Raw genomic sequence first — 14,491 nt, 5'->3', positions numbered from 1 at the left:
TTAATTCTGTGTATTAAAATTATCAACACAAAGACATAATTATATTATAAGGATTAATGTGCTGCGCTACGGAATGAGATCCCATGTTGTGCAAAATGCCACAGCAGGGGGCTGTGGTGATCTTCACCATTGATTAATTTCATATACTTGTAATATTTTTTTTCATTTATAAATGAATGGTTTGATTTACCACAGCATCCCCTACCGTGGTATTTTGCACATCAGGGGATCTCATTCCGCTGCGCGATAGTATGTGAGCGTGTGTGAGCGATTGATGACATGGCATCAATTTTTTTTCTCACCTCTCTCCTCTCTCCTCTTGTCTCTTTCTCCTCTTCTATCTCTTCTCTCCTCTTCCATCCATTCTCGTTTTCAGAATTCAGTCAAATTTGTTCTAGTTACACTATTAGAGCCAACTAAAATTTTTTCTTTTTTTATATGCTTTTATCTCCATAGCAAATCTCGTAGTCATCTTCCCTAATCGTTCCTACAACCCTCCTCTCTGTATTTGCAAATTCTCATATTTTTAGATCTTGAAAACGACTGGCGGGGTGGATCTTAGAAATAATCTAATACTCCATTGATGTTGAGGTAAAAGTAAAGATTTAAATATTGAGTTTATGTGTGAATTTTCATCTACATGGGTCCATTTTTTAAAATTTAAAATTTCTCTCTTTTAAATGAAATACATATGTAAAAATTCTGGGAAAATTTGAAGAAACCCATTTTAAGAAACATTGAGTGCATAAATTCATTGACTGATACAAAATTAAGTTAACGGGAATTGTAGAAACAATTTGCATATAGTACTAAATTGTGAGAAGATTCTATGGTGAGAGATCATGGATAAAATTGAAGAATTTGATGATGAATAAAAAAGAGAAGTTACAGAGGTAAAACGAAGGCCTCTGCAAAAACATTATTAAAACGAAAGTGAGGAGGCTAATTATGGAGAGAGAGATTAATGCCACATCATCAGTTGCTTATAGACGCATAGAATGGACCATATCATATCAATCCTCATTATATCAATATAATATATAAATTTAAATATCAACATAAGGACATAACTTCATCAGCACAAGAAAATTGATAAATTTATATCTTTATATAGATATTTTTAACATATAAAATTGAAATTAATTATTACTGTAAATTAGTTAGTATTTGATCACACACTATAGTTCTATATCACTGCTCAATAAAATACATGCGCCAAACCTCCATCTTTCTCTATATCAATTTTTCATATCAATTACTACTAAAATTTTTATTGCTGGTTGCCAAAGTTTTTCGAAGGATTTCAGTGATATGTCCTTTTTCTTTCATTATATTCTTATAGGAGTATTTTTTAGCAAATTTGGATTCACTAAAATTAATGTAATAAAGTTATTGTTGAATAATCTTATTATTATTAATTACTTTTATATTTTAAAAATATATAATCAGTTAAATCCCCCAATTCCAACGGTTCCTCACACCTCAGCCCAACAAGGCATATGGAAGGATGTAAATCAAGTACTCAACGGCAGGTAAGCTGCCCACGAACCTATATGAAGCCCACCCTCAAGGTCTATAATGGGTCGAGAAATATTACTCCAACACTGCAGGTTGCGGATTCGAACCTTGCTCATTGAGGCAAATCTACCCTTCCAAAAGCAACTGATTACGCCCTACATGCACGACTCTCTTACGATGATATGGAGGGAGTAATATATATAAGTGTGTTTTCTATTTATATACTCCATTCGTCCGTCATTTATAGTCTCATTTTGACTCGGCATGAATTTTAAAAATTGTTTGACTTTGTGAAGAAAAATAAGAAAATGAATTAGTGGAATGTGGATTTCATTTTTATATATGATTTTATTTTATAATAGTATGTGTTTTTAATTATTTAGTTGAATGGTCACGGTCAGTCATAAATAGCAAAATGAGACTATAAATCGCGGATGTAGGGAGTATATATATAATTTTGTTGTCAATTGGACATTTTTACTTTTGCAATACCATGTTTGTATATTTTTATATGTATATAACATATATAATAAAAAAAGGGATATTGGCATCTAAACTTTCAAAAAGTTAGGTTTTTCCCATGAACTTGAAAATTGGCAAATAATATCACGAACTTTATCCCGGGTTTGTTTTTTCCCACGAATGAAAAAATTCATGTTATTTTAATAGATTGAAGAACAATTTTGGAGGGTGTGCTTCAAGAAAAACTATCTTTAAAGATTGAAAAACTTGAAGCTTTCAAAATTGTTGTCGAAAAATTACGAAAAAAATCCTTATCATAATATTATTTGTGGGAATTTTTTTATTCGTGGGAAAAAACAAACACGGAGTAAAGTTCATGATATTATTTGTCAATTTTAAAGTTCGTGGGAAAAACTTAACTTTTTGAAAGTTTCGTGATATTAGATGCCAATATCCCTAAAAAAAACTAAGCCTTTGTTACGTACATACGCATCTAAGGTGTGGTATATACATGGCAAATAAAAGTAATGGCTAATAATATGGAAATGGTATACGAATCGTGTAGCTAGCCTACATCAGAATTATTGTCAAAATTGAATAACTGAATCTTCCACTCAATCTGTCTACTCACAATTATAGTGTGGAAAAGTAATTAGTTATTCCCATCATAATCAATAAGTGAAACAGAATGTCCGAAAACGTAATCTTATTAAAATAGTAGTAATATACATTATTAATGGTTGTTATAGATTTGTCGCGTGAATTCAGCGGCTTTTCCAGAAAATACAATGGACTAATTAAGAGCTATATGACTATATCAGCTTTGTTTAGGAGTAGTTGAATCGTGAGAAGCTTGAAAATTAGTAGTTCTAAGTTGTTCCATCCACAATTAAACATCTCATATTAATACAATTGTTTGACTTTATGAAGTAAAATGGGTATAATAAATTAGTAGAATGCGATAAAGTAAAATGGGTAGAATAAGTTAATAGAATGTAAATACTCCTTCCATCTCATAGTAGATGTCACACTTGGGATTGACACGGAATTTTAGGAAGTATTGTAAGTGTGTTAAGTGGAAAGAGAAAATAATATATTTATATTAATGTGGGAGGGAACTTTTTCTAAGAAAGCAAATGTGTCATCTTTTATGAGACAAATTAAAAAGAAAAGTGTGACATCTATTATAAGACGGAGGAGTATTATTTTTATATATTAATTCTTAATTAAATATAACATTCACCTACTAAATATAGTAATATAGTAAAAGTGAAATTAGTTTATAGTACAAATGAAAAAGTAAAAATATACTTTTAACGGCGGATGGAGGAGAGTAACATATTTTTGAAATGAATAATTTGCCCCCTATACGATGCGACGCATAGCCAATCAGATTTTGCCATGCATGAAGATAAATCTTAGGGGACGATCTAAGTATGCATTTCGATTTTCATTTTCCTTTTTTTTAATCTAGTGTCATATTTCAATATTTCAGTGAAAGATGCATGTTTACGACGAACAAAATGGTTCATGTTACAATCATATTTTATCTTCTTCGAAATATAATATTATAAAAATAACAATAAGCCAATAGCCATTATAAATTCTTTTTAAATTACTAAAATAACCAATGCCAATATATCAAGACATAAAATCGTTCCTTCTCGATTGAAGTTGATATAGTGAGCTTCAATTTTCTTTCTCATAATCTGTGAACATCAAGTATATAGTGCTTTCAAGGTAAGATATAGCAAAGTCTTAGCTTGTATTCAACCCTCAGCATGCTTAGCTTTCTTTTCAGGATTGTTAAACTTATTTGAGCTTTAATTACGATTATCAAGAATAGTGGTAGCATGTTGAAGGTGAAAGAAATCCCAAAAACAGCAAGAAAAAAAAAACCAACTTTGCTTCCAAGGAAACCTCAACATTTCCCTCTGATCAATACTTGTCTTGTGTTGTGTCTATATGTATATAGTTGGAGCATCTCTTAAATTCAATATCAATTCAAAACATGGGAATTCTATACATGTTCAAGTCATTTAGTCTCATTTTGATACTTAACCATTTAACATGTCTTGCAATCATCTCTGAGTTAGAGGAGGATCATGAGATTGTTGGTGATGCAGGGAATCATGTAGATTCATGGAGCATGGTGCAAAAGAAAGGAAATCAATTCATGCTGGATGGCCAGCCATTCTATGTCAACGGATTCAACACATACTGGCTAATGATTTTCGCGGTAGATGAGTCGACACGGCCAAAGGTGAGTGATGTGTTCCAGGAGGCATCATCTGTTGGTCTTTCAGTGTGCAGGACTTGGGCTTTCAATGATGGCCAGTGGAGAGCTCTTCAAAAATCCCCTAACGTTTATGATGAGCAAGTTTTCAAGGTACTACATGTATATATAGAACTGTGATCAAAACAAAACTCAATCTTAATGTCAAACTGCTGAACTAAAATACGGAAGGTCATTTTAAGTCGTTTTAGTTCTCTTTAGAAAATTCACTTGGCGGTTCTTAATTTCATACCTTGTTACTAGCTACATGGTGAATTTATTTAACTTCATCTAACAAAAAGGGCATGTTTAGGGATTGGATTTTGTGGTGAGTGAAGCAAAGAAGTACAAAGTAAGGCTGATATTGTCATTGGTTAACAACTGGGAAGCCTATGGAGGGAAATCACAGTATGTAAAATGGGGCAAGGCTGCTGGTCTCAATTTGACATCTGATGATGATTTTTACTCTCATCCAACTCTCAGAAGCTATTACAAATCGCATGTTAAGGTAAGTACCTTAATTAAATCCTAAAAATTTCAGGAAAATATTTGTAATTCTCTTCCAACACTCTTGTTGCAGACAGTGCTCAACAGAGTGAATACCATAACAAACATAACTTACAAGGATGATCCCACTATTTTCGCTTGGGAACTCATCAACGAGCCTCGTTGTGAATCGGATCCCTCAGGAGATAAGTTGCAGGCTTGGATTGAAGAAATGGCAGTCTATGTGAAAAGCATTGATCCAAAGCATCTCCTACAGATAGGATCTGAAGGTTTCTACGGTGCATCCACCCCGAATAAGGTTCAGTTCAATCCCAACACCTACGCTCAACAAGTTGGGACGGACTTCATCCGCAACCATCAAGTTCTTGGAGTTGATTTTGCATCAGTTCATATCTACCCAGATTCTTGGTAACTAACATGAATTTATTAGTATAATACAACCATAGTCTAAATTAGCCTCTGATACTGTATTATATATCGTGTTGAAGGATCTCCCAAGCAATATCGGATGCTCACATTGAGTTCGTGAGATCATGGATGCAAGCACATATCGATGATGCTGAGAACTACCTGGGAATGCCTGTCATGTTTACAGAGTTCGGAGTGTCTAGAAAAGACCCTGGCTACAATCTAACGTACCACGATGCTCTTCTCAGTTCAGTTTACCAATGTGTGTTGAACTCGACCAAGAGAGGCGGGGGCGGAGGCGGCAGCCTTGTGTGGCAGCTGTTTCCCCAAGGCACAGACTACATGGATGATGGATATGCATTAGTTCTATCCAAAAATCCTTCTCTATCCCATATCATATCCCTTCAGTCCACCAGACTCAATATGTTCAATTCCTTGTGTTCATGGAAATGCAGGTGGAGTTGCAAGAAGAAGCATGCTTTCGGTGACTACTAGCATGCAACATGTTATCTGTCCACATATAAAATGATATACATCTCTTAAAACATTCAATAATCCATTAATTGTTGATTTTGAATTTGAATTACAACCATGTCAACAGTATCAAGAAATGTCGGAGTAGTAAACACACAATAAAACCCTCCTAACTTACTCCAAATCTGTTGAAGAAAAGCTAACCATAAATAAGTCCTAGCTAATTTCATTTGAGAAAGGAGGAAGCCGGCCTGACATAGGTGAAACCCAGGAACATATTTCCATCGACTTTAGGACTTGAAGCAGGGGAATCAGACAATGACATATCTGTGTATTGTTTGTCAAAATTCGCGATGCAAAGGTCTCCACCAACCACAGGACGGAAGCTTGGTGTTATTTCCCTCGCCTCCAATTTCTTCCAGTGAATTGACTTGAACCACTTATGGCTCTTTATTTCATCGCTACCCTTCTTCCCACTACCAAACCGCTTACTTGGTTCCTTTTGCAGTAGCTACAGAGTAGAGTACAAAATGCCACAATGCATAAAAGGATTGTAAAATAGGCCAAAAAGGTAAAGTAAGCATCACACTACTGTAAAACATGGATATGTATGATTACCCCTTTCAACAGGGAATGTGCTTCGCTTGATAGAAAGCCAGGCAGCTTAACTTTGTCCTTGATTATCTTTTGCTGAATCTTGTCCCTATTTCCTCCAATAAAAGGGGGCTGCTTCACAAAATAGCAAATCATTAGTCTATCAGAAAACTGAATTAATTCATCCTCACACAAATCTACACTTGTCAGCACATTACGAACAACATTTCCAAGTTCTTGAGAGGTATACCGGCTATAAAACTTATGGTTCAACTCAAACTTTTGGGTTCATGGGAAGCTATCGCGGTCTAAATTTTGGGTAAAATGACAAAAACTATGTCGTATTTGAGAAAGAACAAAGTTATTTTCCTACCAAGGCAACTCTAGCCAATGTAATATCTTCAATTGAGGTCATGTAAAGAATAAGCCAAATCCAAAAATATGCCGAATCACTTGAAATGATAAGTACATGTTAGGACTTTCTTGTGAGTGTGTCAAACTGCAATATCTTCAATTGAGGTCATGTAAAGAATAAGCCAAATCCAAATATACTGAATCACTTGAAATGGTAAGTACATGTTAAGGTTTTAGACACAAAGCAGATTATGAAAGTGATTCTTACTCCTTATTGGGATGTCCCAAGGTAACTGATGCGTTTCCTTTATTTTGGAAAGAATCAACTCTTAATTTTATTCTTTCTTTTCATTATTGTCTCTCCTACTCTATTATCTCTCTACTTAACTCTCCAAACACCACTTTCTTAATTCCCATAACCAAAAGAAATGCATTGCTTTACTCGGGATGGAGAGAGTATAATATTGACACAAAGCATGAAGTGTATAACTAACAAATGTCAAACTAAAAGATGAAATTGGAAAAGTAACCTTTCCAGTAAGCATCTCAAACAATAGAACTCCAACACTCCACCAATCAGCAGCCTTGTCATGGCCCTTCCCAAGAATAATTTCAGGAGACATATATTCTACAGTTCCACACAAGGAATTCGCTCTTGCATTCCCTTCCAACTCTTTTGCTAATCCAAAGTCGGTGAGTAAGACCTACAATGGGTGGCAATAAAGTCAACATCACGAGTAGAAGTCACGACGACAAATGTTAAAAAGCAATCCATAAAATCATACATGGCCATCGGCACCCAGAAGGATATTTTCAGGTTTGAGATCCCGGTGCATTATTCCATTTGCATGAAGGTGCGTCACTGCTGAAACAATTTCTGCTGCATAGATGCGAGCCAGATCCTCTCTGTAATTTTTTATTATTAATAATTGAGTGCAGAAGTTATGGATACTGAGTATTAGAGAACTACATTACAACAGTCAAATAATTACCTGAAAAGGCCATGATGGTAAAGTTGAAAAAACAGGTGACCACCATTGATAAAGTCCAAAACAAGGTAAAGTCTATATTTGGTCTGCACATTCGACAAGAGATACAAAAAAAATGTACATCAATTAAAGCCTAAAATTATGAATAAATTTTAATATTTTACAGCTCAAAAATATAAAAAAAGCCAACGACTCTGTTAGCATCTTCCATTGGATATATCATTTAAAGCCTTAGATTCATAGAAATATCTCTTATTTTTCCTTTCCTCATCTTTTCCAAACCCCAACTTAAGAAAAATATGCAGACAAGAATGTAAACAATGAAAATGAGGGGATTGGAAATATTGTAGGAGGGAAATGACTTGGAAGAATTAGGATTGTTAGAGCAATGTACCTGGAACGAGTATCTCAGCTGGACAACAAAGGGATGGTCAATCTTTGTTAATATATCCCTCTCCGCTTTCATATATTCAGCATGGTTTTTCTCCATGATCTTATCCTTCCTCATGACCTTCATAGCATATATTTCAGACGTGCCCCTCTTCTTCACTTGATAAACTTTTGCAAATGCCCCTTGTCCAACAACTTTTAAAACCTCAAAATCCTCGAGGCCTACTGCTTGGGTCTTCATCATACTATCGCAGACCTCAGAAACAGAATCATCCACAGAGGCGTCCTGACCTTTTTTACAGGTCACATTCATAACAGAGTCCAGAAACTCTATCTGCTCTTCAGTTTCATGAATGGTCAGGCCACTGAGGTTCAGAGATTGGCTAACACAAGCAGAAGGACCAACTAGTGAATGTGATCGATTGTAAATGACCTCAGGATCATCATAAACAAGCTCATTTACTTCACCATTTTTATAGCTGACTTCATTTGAGGCATGAACAGGTGGAGGGCCAAACACGTCAGAAAAGTCTAACTCAACCTGTTCAGAAGAAACAACATCAGGTGGACTCACAGGTAAGAGTATCTGGTGGTGGGTCGGTTTGCGCTTGCCATCTTTTGTCACGGAAGGTAGTATTTGAGAAGAAACCATGCTGAATTATTTTAAATGCAGGATGCAGATGGCCAATTATCAATCAGCACGACAACTGGAGCCCTCCCAAGGTGCAGAATAATGAAGAGTCAGCCTTAAACGATGAGATATCTATTTTTGGAGATCTCAAGATCTTCAATAGCAAGCAAAAGAGAATCCAGAAGAAGAAGCTGCTCTTGTTTCCCAATTTGCAGGAAACTCTGGATACCACTGTGGGTGTAGAACTCATGAAGATCTTCCGTCACGTCTGCATACAAAAACAGAACGAAAAGAAACATGAGGAGTTCTTAGTTTAGAAGTTGAAACATTTATTTCACAAACAAAGACATTATTAGCAGCAAAAAAGTAGGCTAAATAATATTGACTAAAACATCATGAATTGATACGAATCCCACAGCAGTTCCACCTGAAATTGTGGAGTAACATATAAGTGGTAGTCAACCCTCTACCTTTTGAAGGTGGTTTTGAATTAAGTTAGGCATCATGTTTATCAATTTGTAGACAAATTCTAGGGGACTCGGGGCCAACGTGGGCTACCCGAAGGTGTGACCAGAAGGGTTGCCATTGAAGATGTTGGCCCAAGGGGCAGAAAATAGATGGTGGGCCTTGTATTTTGGTTTGTCAGATGGCGTGTCGTGTCTGTGGATAACCGGTTCGAAAGGGGATGGATGGATTGATACGAATCCCAAATTGGTTCGACGTGAAAGTGTGGAATAACATATAAGTGGGAGTCAACTCAACCATTTATCTTGGGTTAAGTTAGAGCTCTCTGCCTTATGTTTTATCTTTAATTTTCCTAACCAATTCCATGGTGGTGTAATAAACATGGTGTGTTTATGATGGTTCATGGATTTTAATATGCAGTTCAGTGATTGTTTTTTCAAATACACAGATTTTAAAGAAAACACAACCAAAACACCAATTTGACAGTTACAAGAATGGAAATTTGAATACATCTAAACGTAGATGCGGTCAGGGGCATATGATAAATTAATGCATCTTAAATGGTTTCAAAGTTCAAAAAAGTAATCAGGTAACATACATTGCACAGTCAAAAAAGAAAATCAAACAAATTAATTTCAAAAGAAATAATACACTCAATAATCACAAAAAAAAAAATCTGTTTGTGGAAATAGCCTCAGCATTCAAAGCAGACCAAACTGAGATCTAAAGAAAAGTCAGTAACAATCGTCCAAAAAACAAGAGATCCAAATGCAAGATCGCATCTTTAGTCAAAATAACGAACTGACAACAGGAAACTGTTGGGCCTCCACAGAAACTTGTGAATGAATACAAGAGTAACCGTGCAAATTAGCGCAATTGAGCTACCCAAACACGGAAGAAAAAAAAAGCAAATTGTTATCAAGATCTGAGGAGTGGGATGCATGTGCAAAACCATCCAATTTTTATAAGCAAAAAAGGAAAAACCAGATTTGAAAACCGGATCCGAAATTCAGAGAGAAAAAGAGCAAAATTCAAAGAAATTGTACCTTGGGAGGGCTGTGGAGAAGGCGAATTGAGGAGCGTTTCTAAAAATTTCAATGGATTGGAAACTAACCAAAATATGGGTTGTCGTGGTGTTTATATATATATGTGCCGTGTACAAGCAAGACTTTATAATAAAAGAAAAAATATATAATATATTTCTGATGTGGCATGTGATTAGCAGATGGTGTGCGGCGTCAAGATTTACGCTGTCGTTGAGTTGGGCGAGTGGGCCCACCAATAGCAATTTGAATTAGAATATGCCTTCAAATTATTCTTTACCTTATGCAAAACCCTCCATCATACATGACAAAAGCATGTTTAAATTAGATGGAAATTACGTGGCCTTGGGGGAAGGAACGGTCTGAGTAGCACCTTCTATCAATTTTATTTTTATAAAATATTTTATAAATTGTAAGTTAATTTTTATTATAGGTAAAAAAATATTTTACAAATTTTAATATTAAATTATTTAGGTTAATTTGGCTAATAATTAAGTCACTAATTTTGTCAAATCGCGTTTGATCGTTTATAATTGAACGGAAAATGTTAACGTTGGACCAAAATATATTGTTTGAGACCAAAAGTTAACAAACTTAAGGTATAGGATTAAAAAGTTTTTAGAGCAAATGTTAAGGACAAAATTTGGATTTTAGTAAAAAATAAATTAATTATTATATTGAGTTTGTGTATAAAAATAAAAATTTAATGAGGTATTTAATAAGGAACATTCAAATAAAATTAAGAAAAAAATAATGCCCATTGTGAAATTTAAGATTGTAGTACTCCTTCGTCTCATTTATACAATATTCGGGAATCGATACGGGTTTTTATGTACTGTTGTTTTGTGAGTTAATAAAGAGAGAGTAAAGTAAGATAGATGAAAAAGTAGAGATAGAGATGTTTCCATTTTAGAAAATGTTTTATTTTTAATAGGACAAATTAAAAAGGAAAACATTTCATTTCTGATTGGACAGAGGAAGTACATCCTAAACAATATACCTGCTAACCGTGCAGTCCATAAATAAGACTTCTAATGGCGGACGAATGGAGTATATCCTAAACAATATACCCACTAAAATTTAAACATGGGTACAAATAAAAAAACATAATTTTCCTTGTAAAAAGTGGGAAATAGTAAGAAAGTTGAAATATTAAGTTAGAAATAAAAAGATGGTGGTTGAAGCAAAGAAATCTGGCAGTTGGGGCAGAAAGCATGTCAAGGAGCCATGTATCTATGCATTCAACATGAAATTGTTAGAGTTTGTATACTAGAAATCATGTTTCGAGTGATTGAATACTGTAAAACTCTTATTTTATTTTTCAAGGAATAAAACAGATTATTTTTGTCATAATGTTGTTATGTTTTATAATTAATGGATGTTAATGCATTTAAATGTATAAGTTAACCTACCAAAGTCTAAGTCTTTGTTTTAGTAGACCGGTTGTGGGCGTCGTCCACTTTAAAGTAACACGGTCAGTTCTAAACAAAGAAAAAGATGAATTTCACAACCTAGATGGAATTTGACTATCCATCGAGAAAGGTTGCAATGTCAGTCCGCATATTTCTAAGCCTTACTGAAATAAGATGACATTGGTGTGGTATAGCACTGAACGGATCTAACAGTAAGACTTGTCCTTGGGCTATCTACTGAAAGGCGAGGTCTTGATAATATTTGTTTCTTAATCAATGTAGGTTAGCATTGAGCATACGGTATTGATTATGCACTACTTTGACTTATCAAATGGTGCGGGTTTTTCGTAACCCAATTATCCTGATATATTGGGTAGTGGTGATCAATATCTAGCGGTGCTAGGATTGCTATTATATTGAATCGTGCACGAGGAGAGTCTCGTTTGAAATGTCCTCAAGAGGAGCGCGAAACAAGGTTTTATTAATCGGAACCTAGCTAGTTGGAGTTTGGTTACTCTATGAATAATAAATAAGCGTTTCATGCTAAGTCCACTCTTGGAATTAATAAGAAGTTAATTAATTAAGTCAATAGCAGACATTAATTAATTAATGGACATTTTAATCTTAAGCGCGGGAAATGAAAGTTAAACGGAAACCCGGATTACTTGTAATTTCGGATTTGGATGGGGAGAGTTCAATATTACTTCTGTAGTGGTTGCTCGTAATATTCCAATTATAACTTATATTAAATTGTGGGTTCAATTTAATTAGTAAAAAGTAAATTGGATGAGCCCATATCCAAAACCTTCCATAGATCCCTGTCTGGGCCCAAAAGGAACTTAATATAAATAAGATAATAAAGGAGACAGAAATAAAAGAAAAAAAAAACACAATTTCATTATTTGTAATTTTCGAAAATTTCAGCCTCCCCAGCTGTAGGAATTTTCGAATTCCACTCCTATTCCCAAAAGGATTTCTTATGTCTTCTTTATTTAAGTCCTAGTATTCTAGTAAGATCAGCCCACACTTATATTGGGATACAGTTCGGGAACTAGAGAGAAGATTTGTGGTCTAGTACTCAAAGCATCACGTGGAGAAGAAGCTGTTAGAGTTTGTATACTAGAAATCATGTTTCGAGTGATTGAATACTGTAAAACTCTTATTTTATTTTCCAAGGAATAAAACAGATTATTTTTGTCATAATGTTGTTATGTTTTATAATTAATGGATGTTAATGCATTTAAATGTATAAGTTAACCTACCAAAGTCTAAGTCTTTGTTTTAGTAGACCGGTTGTGGGCGTCGTCCACTTTAAAGTAACACGGTCAGTTCTAAACAAAGAAAAAGATGAATTTCACAACCTAGATGGAATTTGACTATCCATCGAGAAAGGTTGCAATGTCAGTCCGCATATTTCTAAGCCTTACTGAAATAAGATGACATTGGTGTGGTATAGCACTGAACGGATCTAACAGTAAGACTTGTCCTTGGGCTATCTACTGAAAGGCGAGGTCTTGATAATATTTGTTTCTTAATCAATGTAGGTTAGCATTGAGCATACGGTATTGATTATGCACTACTTTGACTTATCAAATGGTGCGGGTTTTTCGTAACCCAATTATCCTGATATATTGGGTAGTGGTGATCAATATCTAGCGGTGCTAGGATTGCTATTATATTGAATCGTGCACGAGGAGAGTCTCGTTTGAAATGTCCTCAAGAGGAGCGCGAAACAAGGTTTTATTAATCGGAACCTAGCTAGTTGGAGTTTGGTTACTCTATGAATAATAAATAAGCGTTTCATGCTAAGTCCACTCTTGGAATTAATAAGAAGTTAATTAATTAAGTCAATAGCAGACATTAATTAATTAATGGACATTTTAATCTTAAGCGCGGGAAATGAAAGTTAAACGGAAACCCGGATTACTTGTAATTTCGGATTTGGATGGGGAGAGTTCAATATTACTTCTGTAGTGGCTGCTCGTAATATTCCAATTATAACTTATATTAAATTGTGGGTTCAATTTAATTAGTAAAAAGTAAATTGGATGAGCCCATATCCAAAACCTTCCATAGATCCCTGTCTGGGCCCAAAAGGAACTTAATATAAATAAGATAATAAAGGAGACAGAAATAAAAGAAAAAAAAAACACAATTTCATTATTTGTAATTTTCGAAAATTTCAGCCTCCCCAGCTGTAGGAATTTTCGAATTCCACTCCTATTCCCAAAAGGATTTCTTATGTCTTCTTTATTTAAGTCCTAGTATTCTAGTAAGATCAGCCCACACTTATATTGGGATACAGTTCGGGAACTAGAGAGAAGATTTGTGGTCTAGTACTCAAAGCATCACGTGGAGAAGAAGCTGTTAGAGTTTGTATACTAGAAATCATGTTTCGAGTGATTGAATACTGTAAAACTCTTATTTTATTTTCCAAGGAATAAAACAGATTATTTTTGTCATAATGTTGTTATGTTTTATAATTAATGGATGTTAATGCATTTAAATGTATAAGTTAACCTACCAAAGTCTAAGTCTTTGTTTTAGTAGACCGGTTGTGGGCGTCGTCCACTTTAAAGTAACACGGTCAGTTCTAAACAAAGAAAAAGATGAATTTCACAACCTAGATGGAATTTGACTATCCATCGAGAAAGGTTGCAATGTTAGTCCGCATATTTCTAAGCCTTACTGAAATAAGATGACATTGGTGTGGTATAGCACTGAACGGATCTAACAGTAAGACTTGTCCTTGGGCTATCTACTGAAAGGCGAGGTCTTGATAATATTTGTTTCTTAATCAATGTAGGTTAGCATCGAGCATACGGTATTGATTATGCACTACTTTGACTTATCAAATGGTGCGGGTTTTTCGTAACCCAATTATCCTGATATATTGGGTAGTGGTGATCAATATCTAGCGGTGCTAGGATTGCTATTATATTGAATCGTGCACGAGGAGAGTCTCGTTT

General features: G+C 34.7%; 2 protein-coding genes across 2 annotated transcripts; one reads left to right on the top strand and one right to left on the bottom strand.

Moving 5' to 3' along the window:
* Positions 1–3,970: 3,970 nt before the first annotated feature.
* Positions 3,971–5,753, top strand: MAN6 (Glycosyl hydrolase superfamily protein). The gene is made up of 4 exons (XM_048123736.2): positions 3,971–4,369; positions 4,569–4,763; positions 4,836–5,170; positions 5,251–5,753. Exons 1-4 carry the CDS (start codon positions 3,992–3,994, stop codon positions 5,663–5,665), a joined length of 1,323 nt encoding a protein of 440 aa, XP_047979693.1. The 5' UTR covers positions 3,971–3,991; the 3' UTR covers positions 5,666–5,753.
* Positions 5,710–10,212, bottom strand: LOC125221581 (serine/threonine-protein kinase AtPK2/AtPK19-like). Its single transcript, XM_048123727.2, has 7 exons — positions 10,114–10,212; positions 7,976–8,870; positions 7,585–7,667; positions 7,378–7,498; positions 7,123–7,296; positions 6,263–6,370; positions 5,710–6,155 (listed from the first exon to the last, which is right to left on the bottom strand). The coding sequence occupies exons 2-7, from the start codon at positions 8,621–8,623 to the stop codon at positions 5,871–5,873; spliced, it is 1,419 nt and encodes a 472-aa protein (XP_047979684.1). The 5' UTR covers positions 8,624–8,870; positions 10,114–10,212; the 3' UTR covers positions 5,710–5,870.
* Positions 10,213–14,491: the final 4,279 nt, after the last annotated feature.

Source organism: Salvia hispanica, chromosome 2, assembly GCF_029641045.1.
Source record: "Salvia hispanica isolate PSC_SH4W2 chromosome 2, Shi_PSC_v1, whole genome shotgun sequence".
Classification (NCBI taxonomy): domain Eukaryota; kingdom Viridiplantae; phylum Streptophyta; class Magnoliopsida; order Lamiales; family Lamiaceae; genus Salvia; species Salvia hispanica.
This window is presented reverse-complemented; position numbering and strand designations above follow the sequence as displayed.

Excerpts from the sequence above, each read along its gene's own strand:
- MAN6 (XM_048123736.2), top strand. The coding sequence starts at position 3,992 with ATGGGAATTCTATACATGTTCAAGTCATTTAGTCTCATTTTGATACTT. Across the intron at positions 4,370-4,568 it reads ATGATGAGCAAGTTTTCAAG|GGATTGGATTTTGTGGTGAG; the intron begins GTACTACATGTA and ends GGGCATGTTTAG. Across the intron at positions 5,171-5,250 it reads CATATCTACCCAGATTCTTG|GATCTCCCAAGCAATATCGG; the intron begins GTAACTAACATG and ends ATCGTGTTGAAG.
- LOC125221581 (XM_048123727.2), bottom strand. The coding sequence starts at position 8,623 with ATGGTTTCTTCTCAAATACTACCTTCCGTGACAAAAGATGGCAAGCGC. Across the intron at positions 7,668-7,975 it reads AGCTGAGATACTCGTTCCAG|ACCAAATATAGACTTTACCT; the intron begins GTACATTGCTCT and ends TCGAATGTGCAG. Across the intron at positions 7,499-7,584 it reads TACCATCATGGCCTTTTCAG|AGAGGATCTGGCTCGCATCT; the intron begins GTAATTATTTGA and ends AAAAAATTACAG.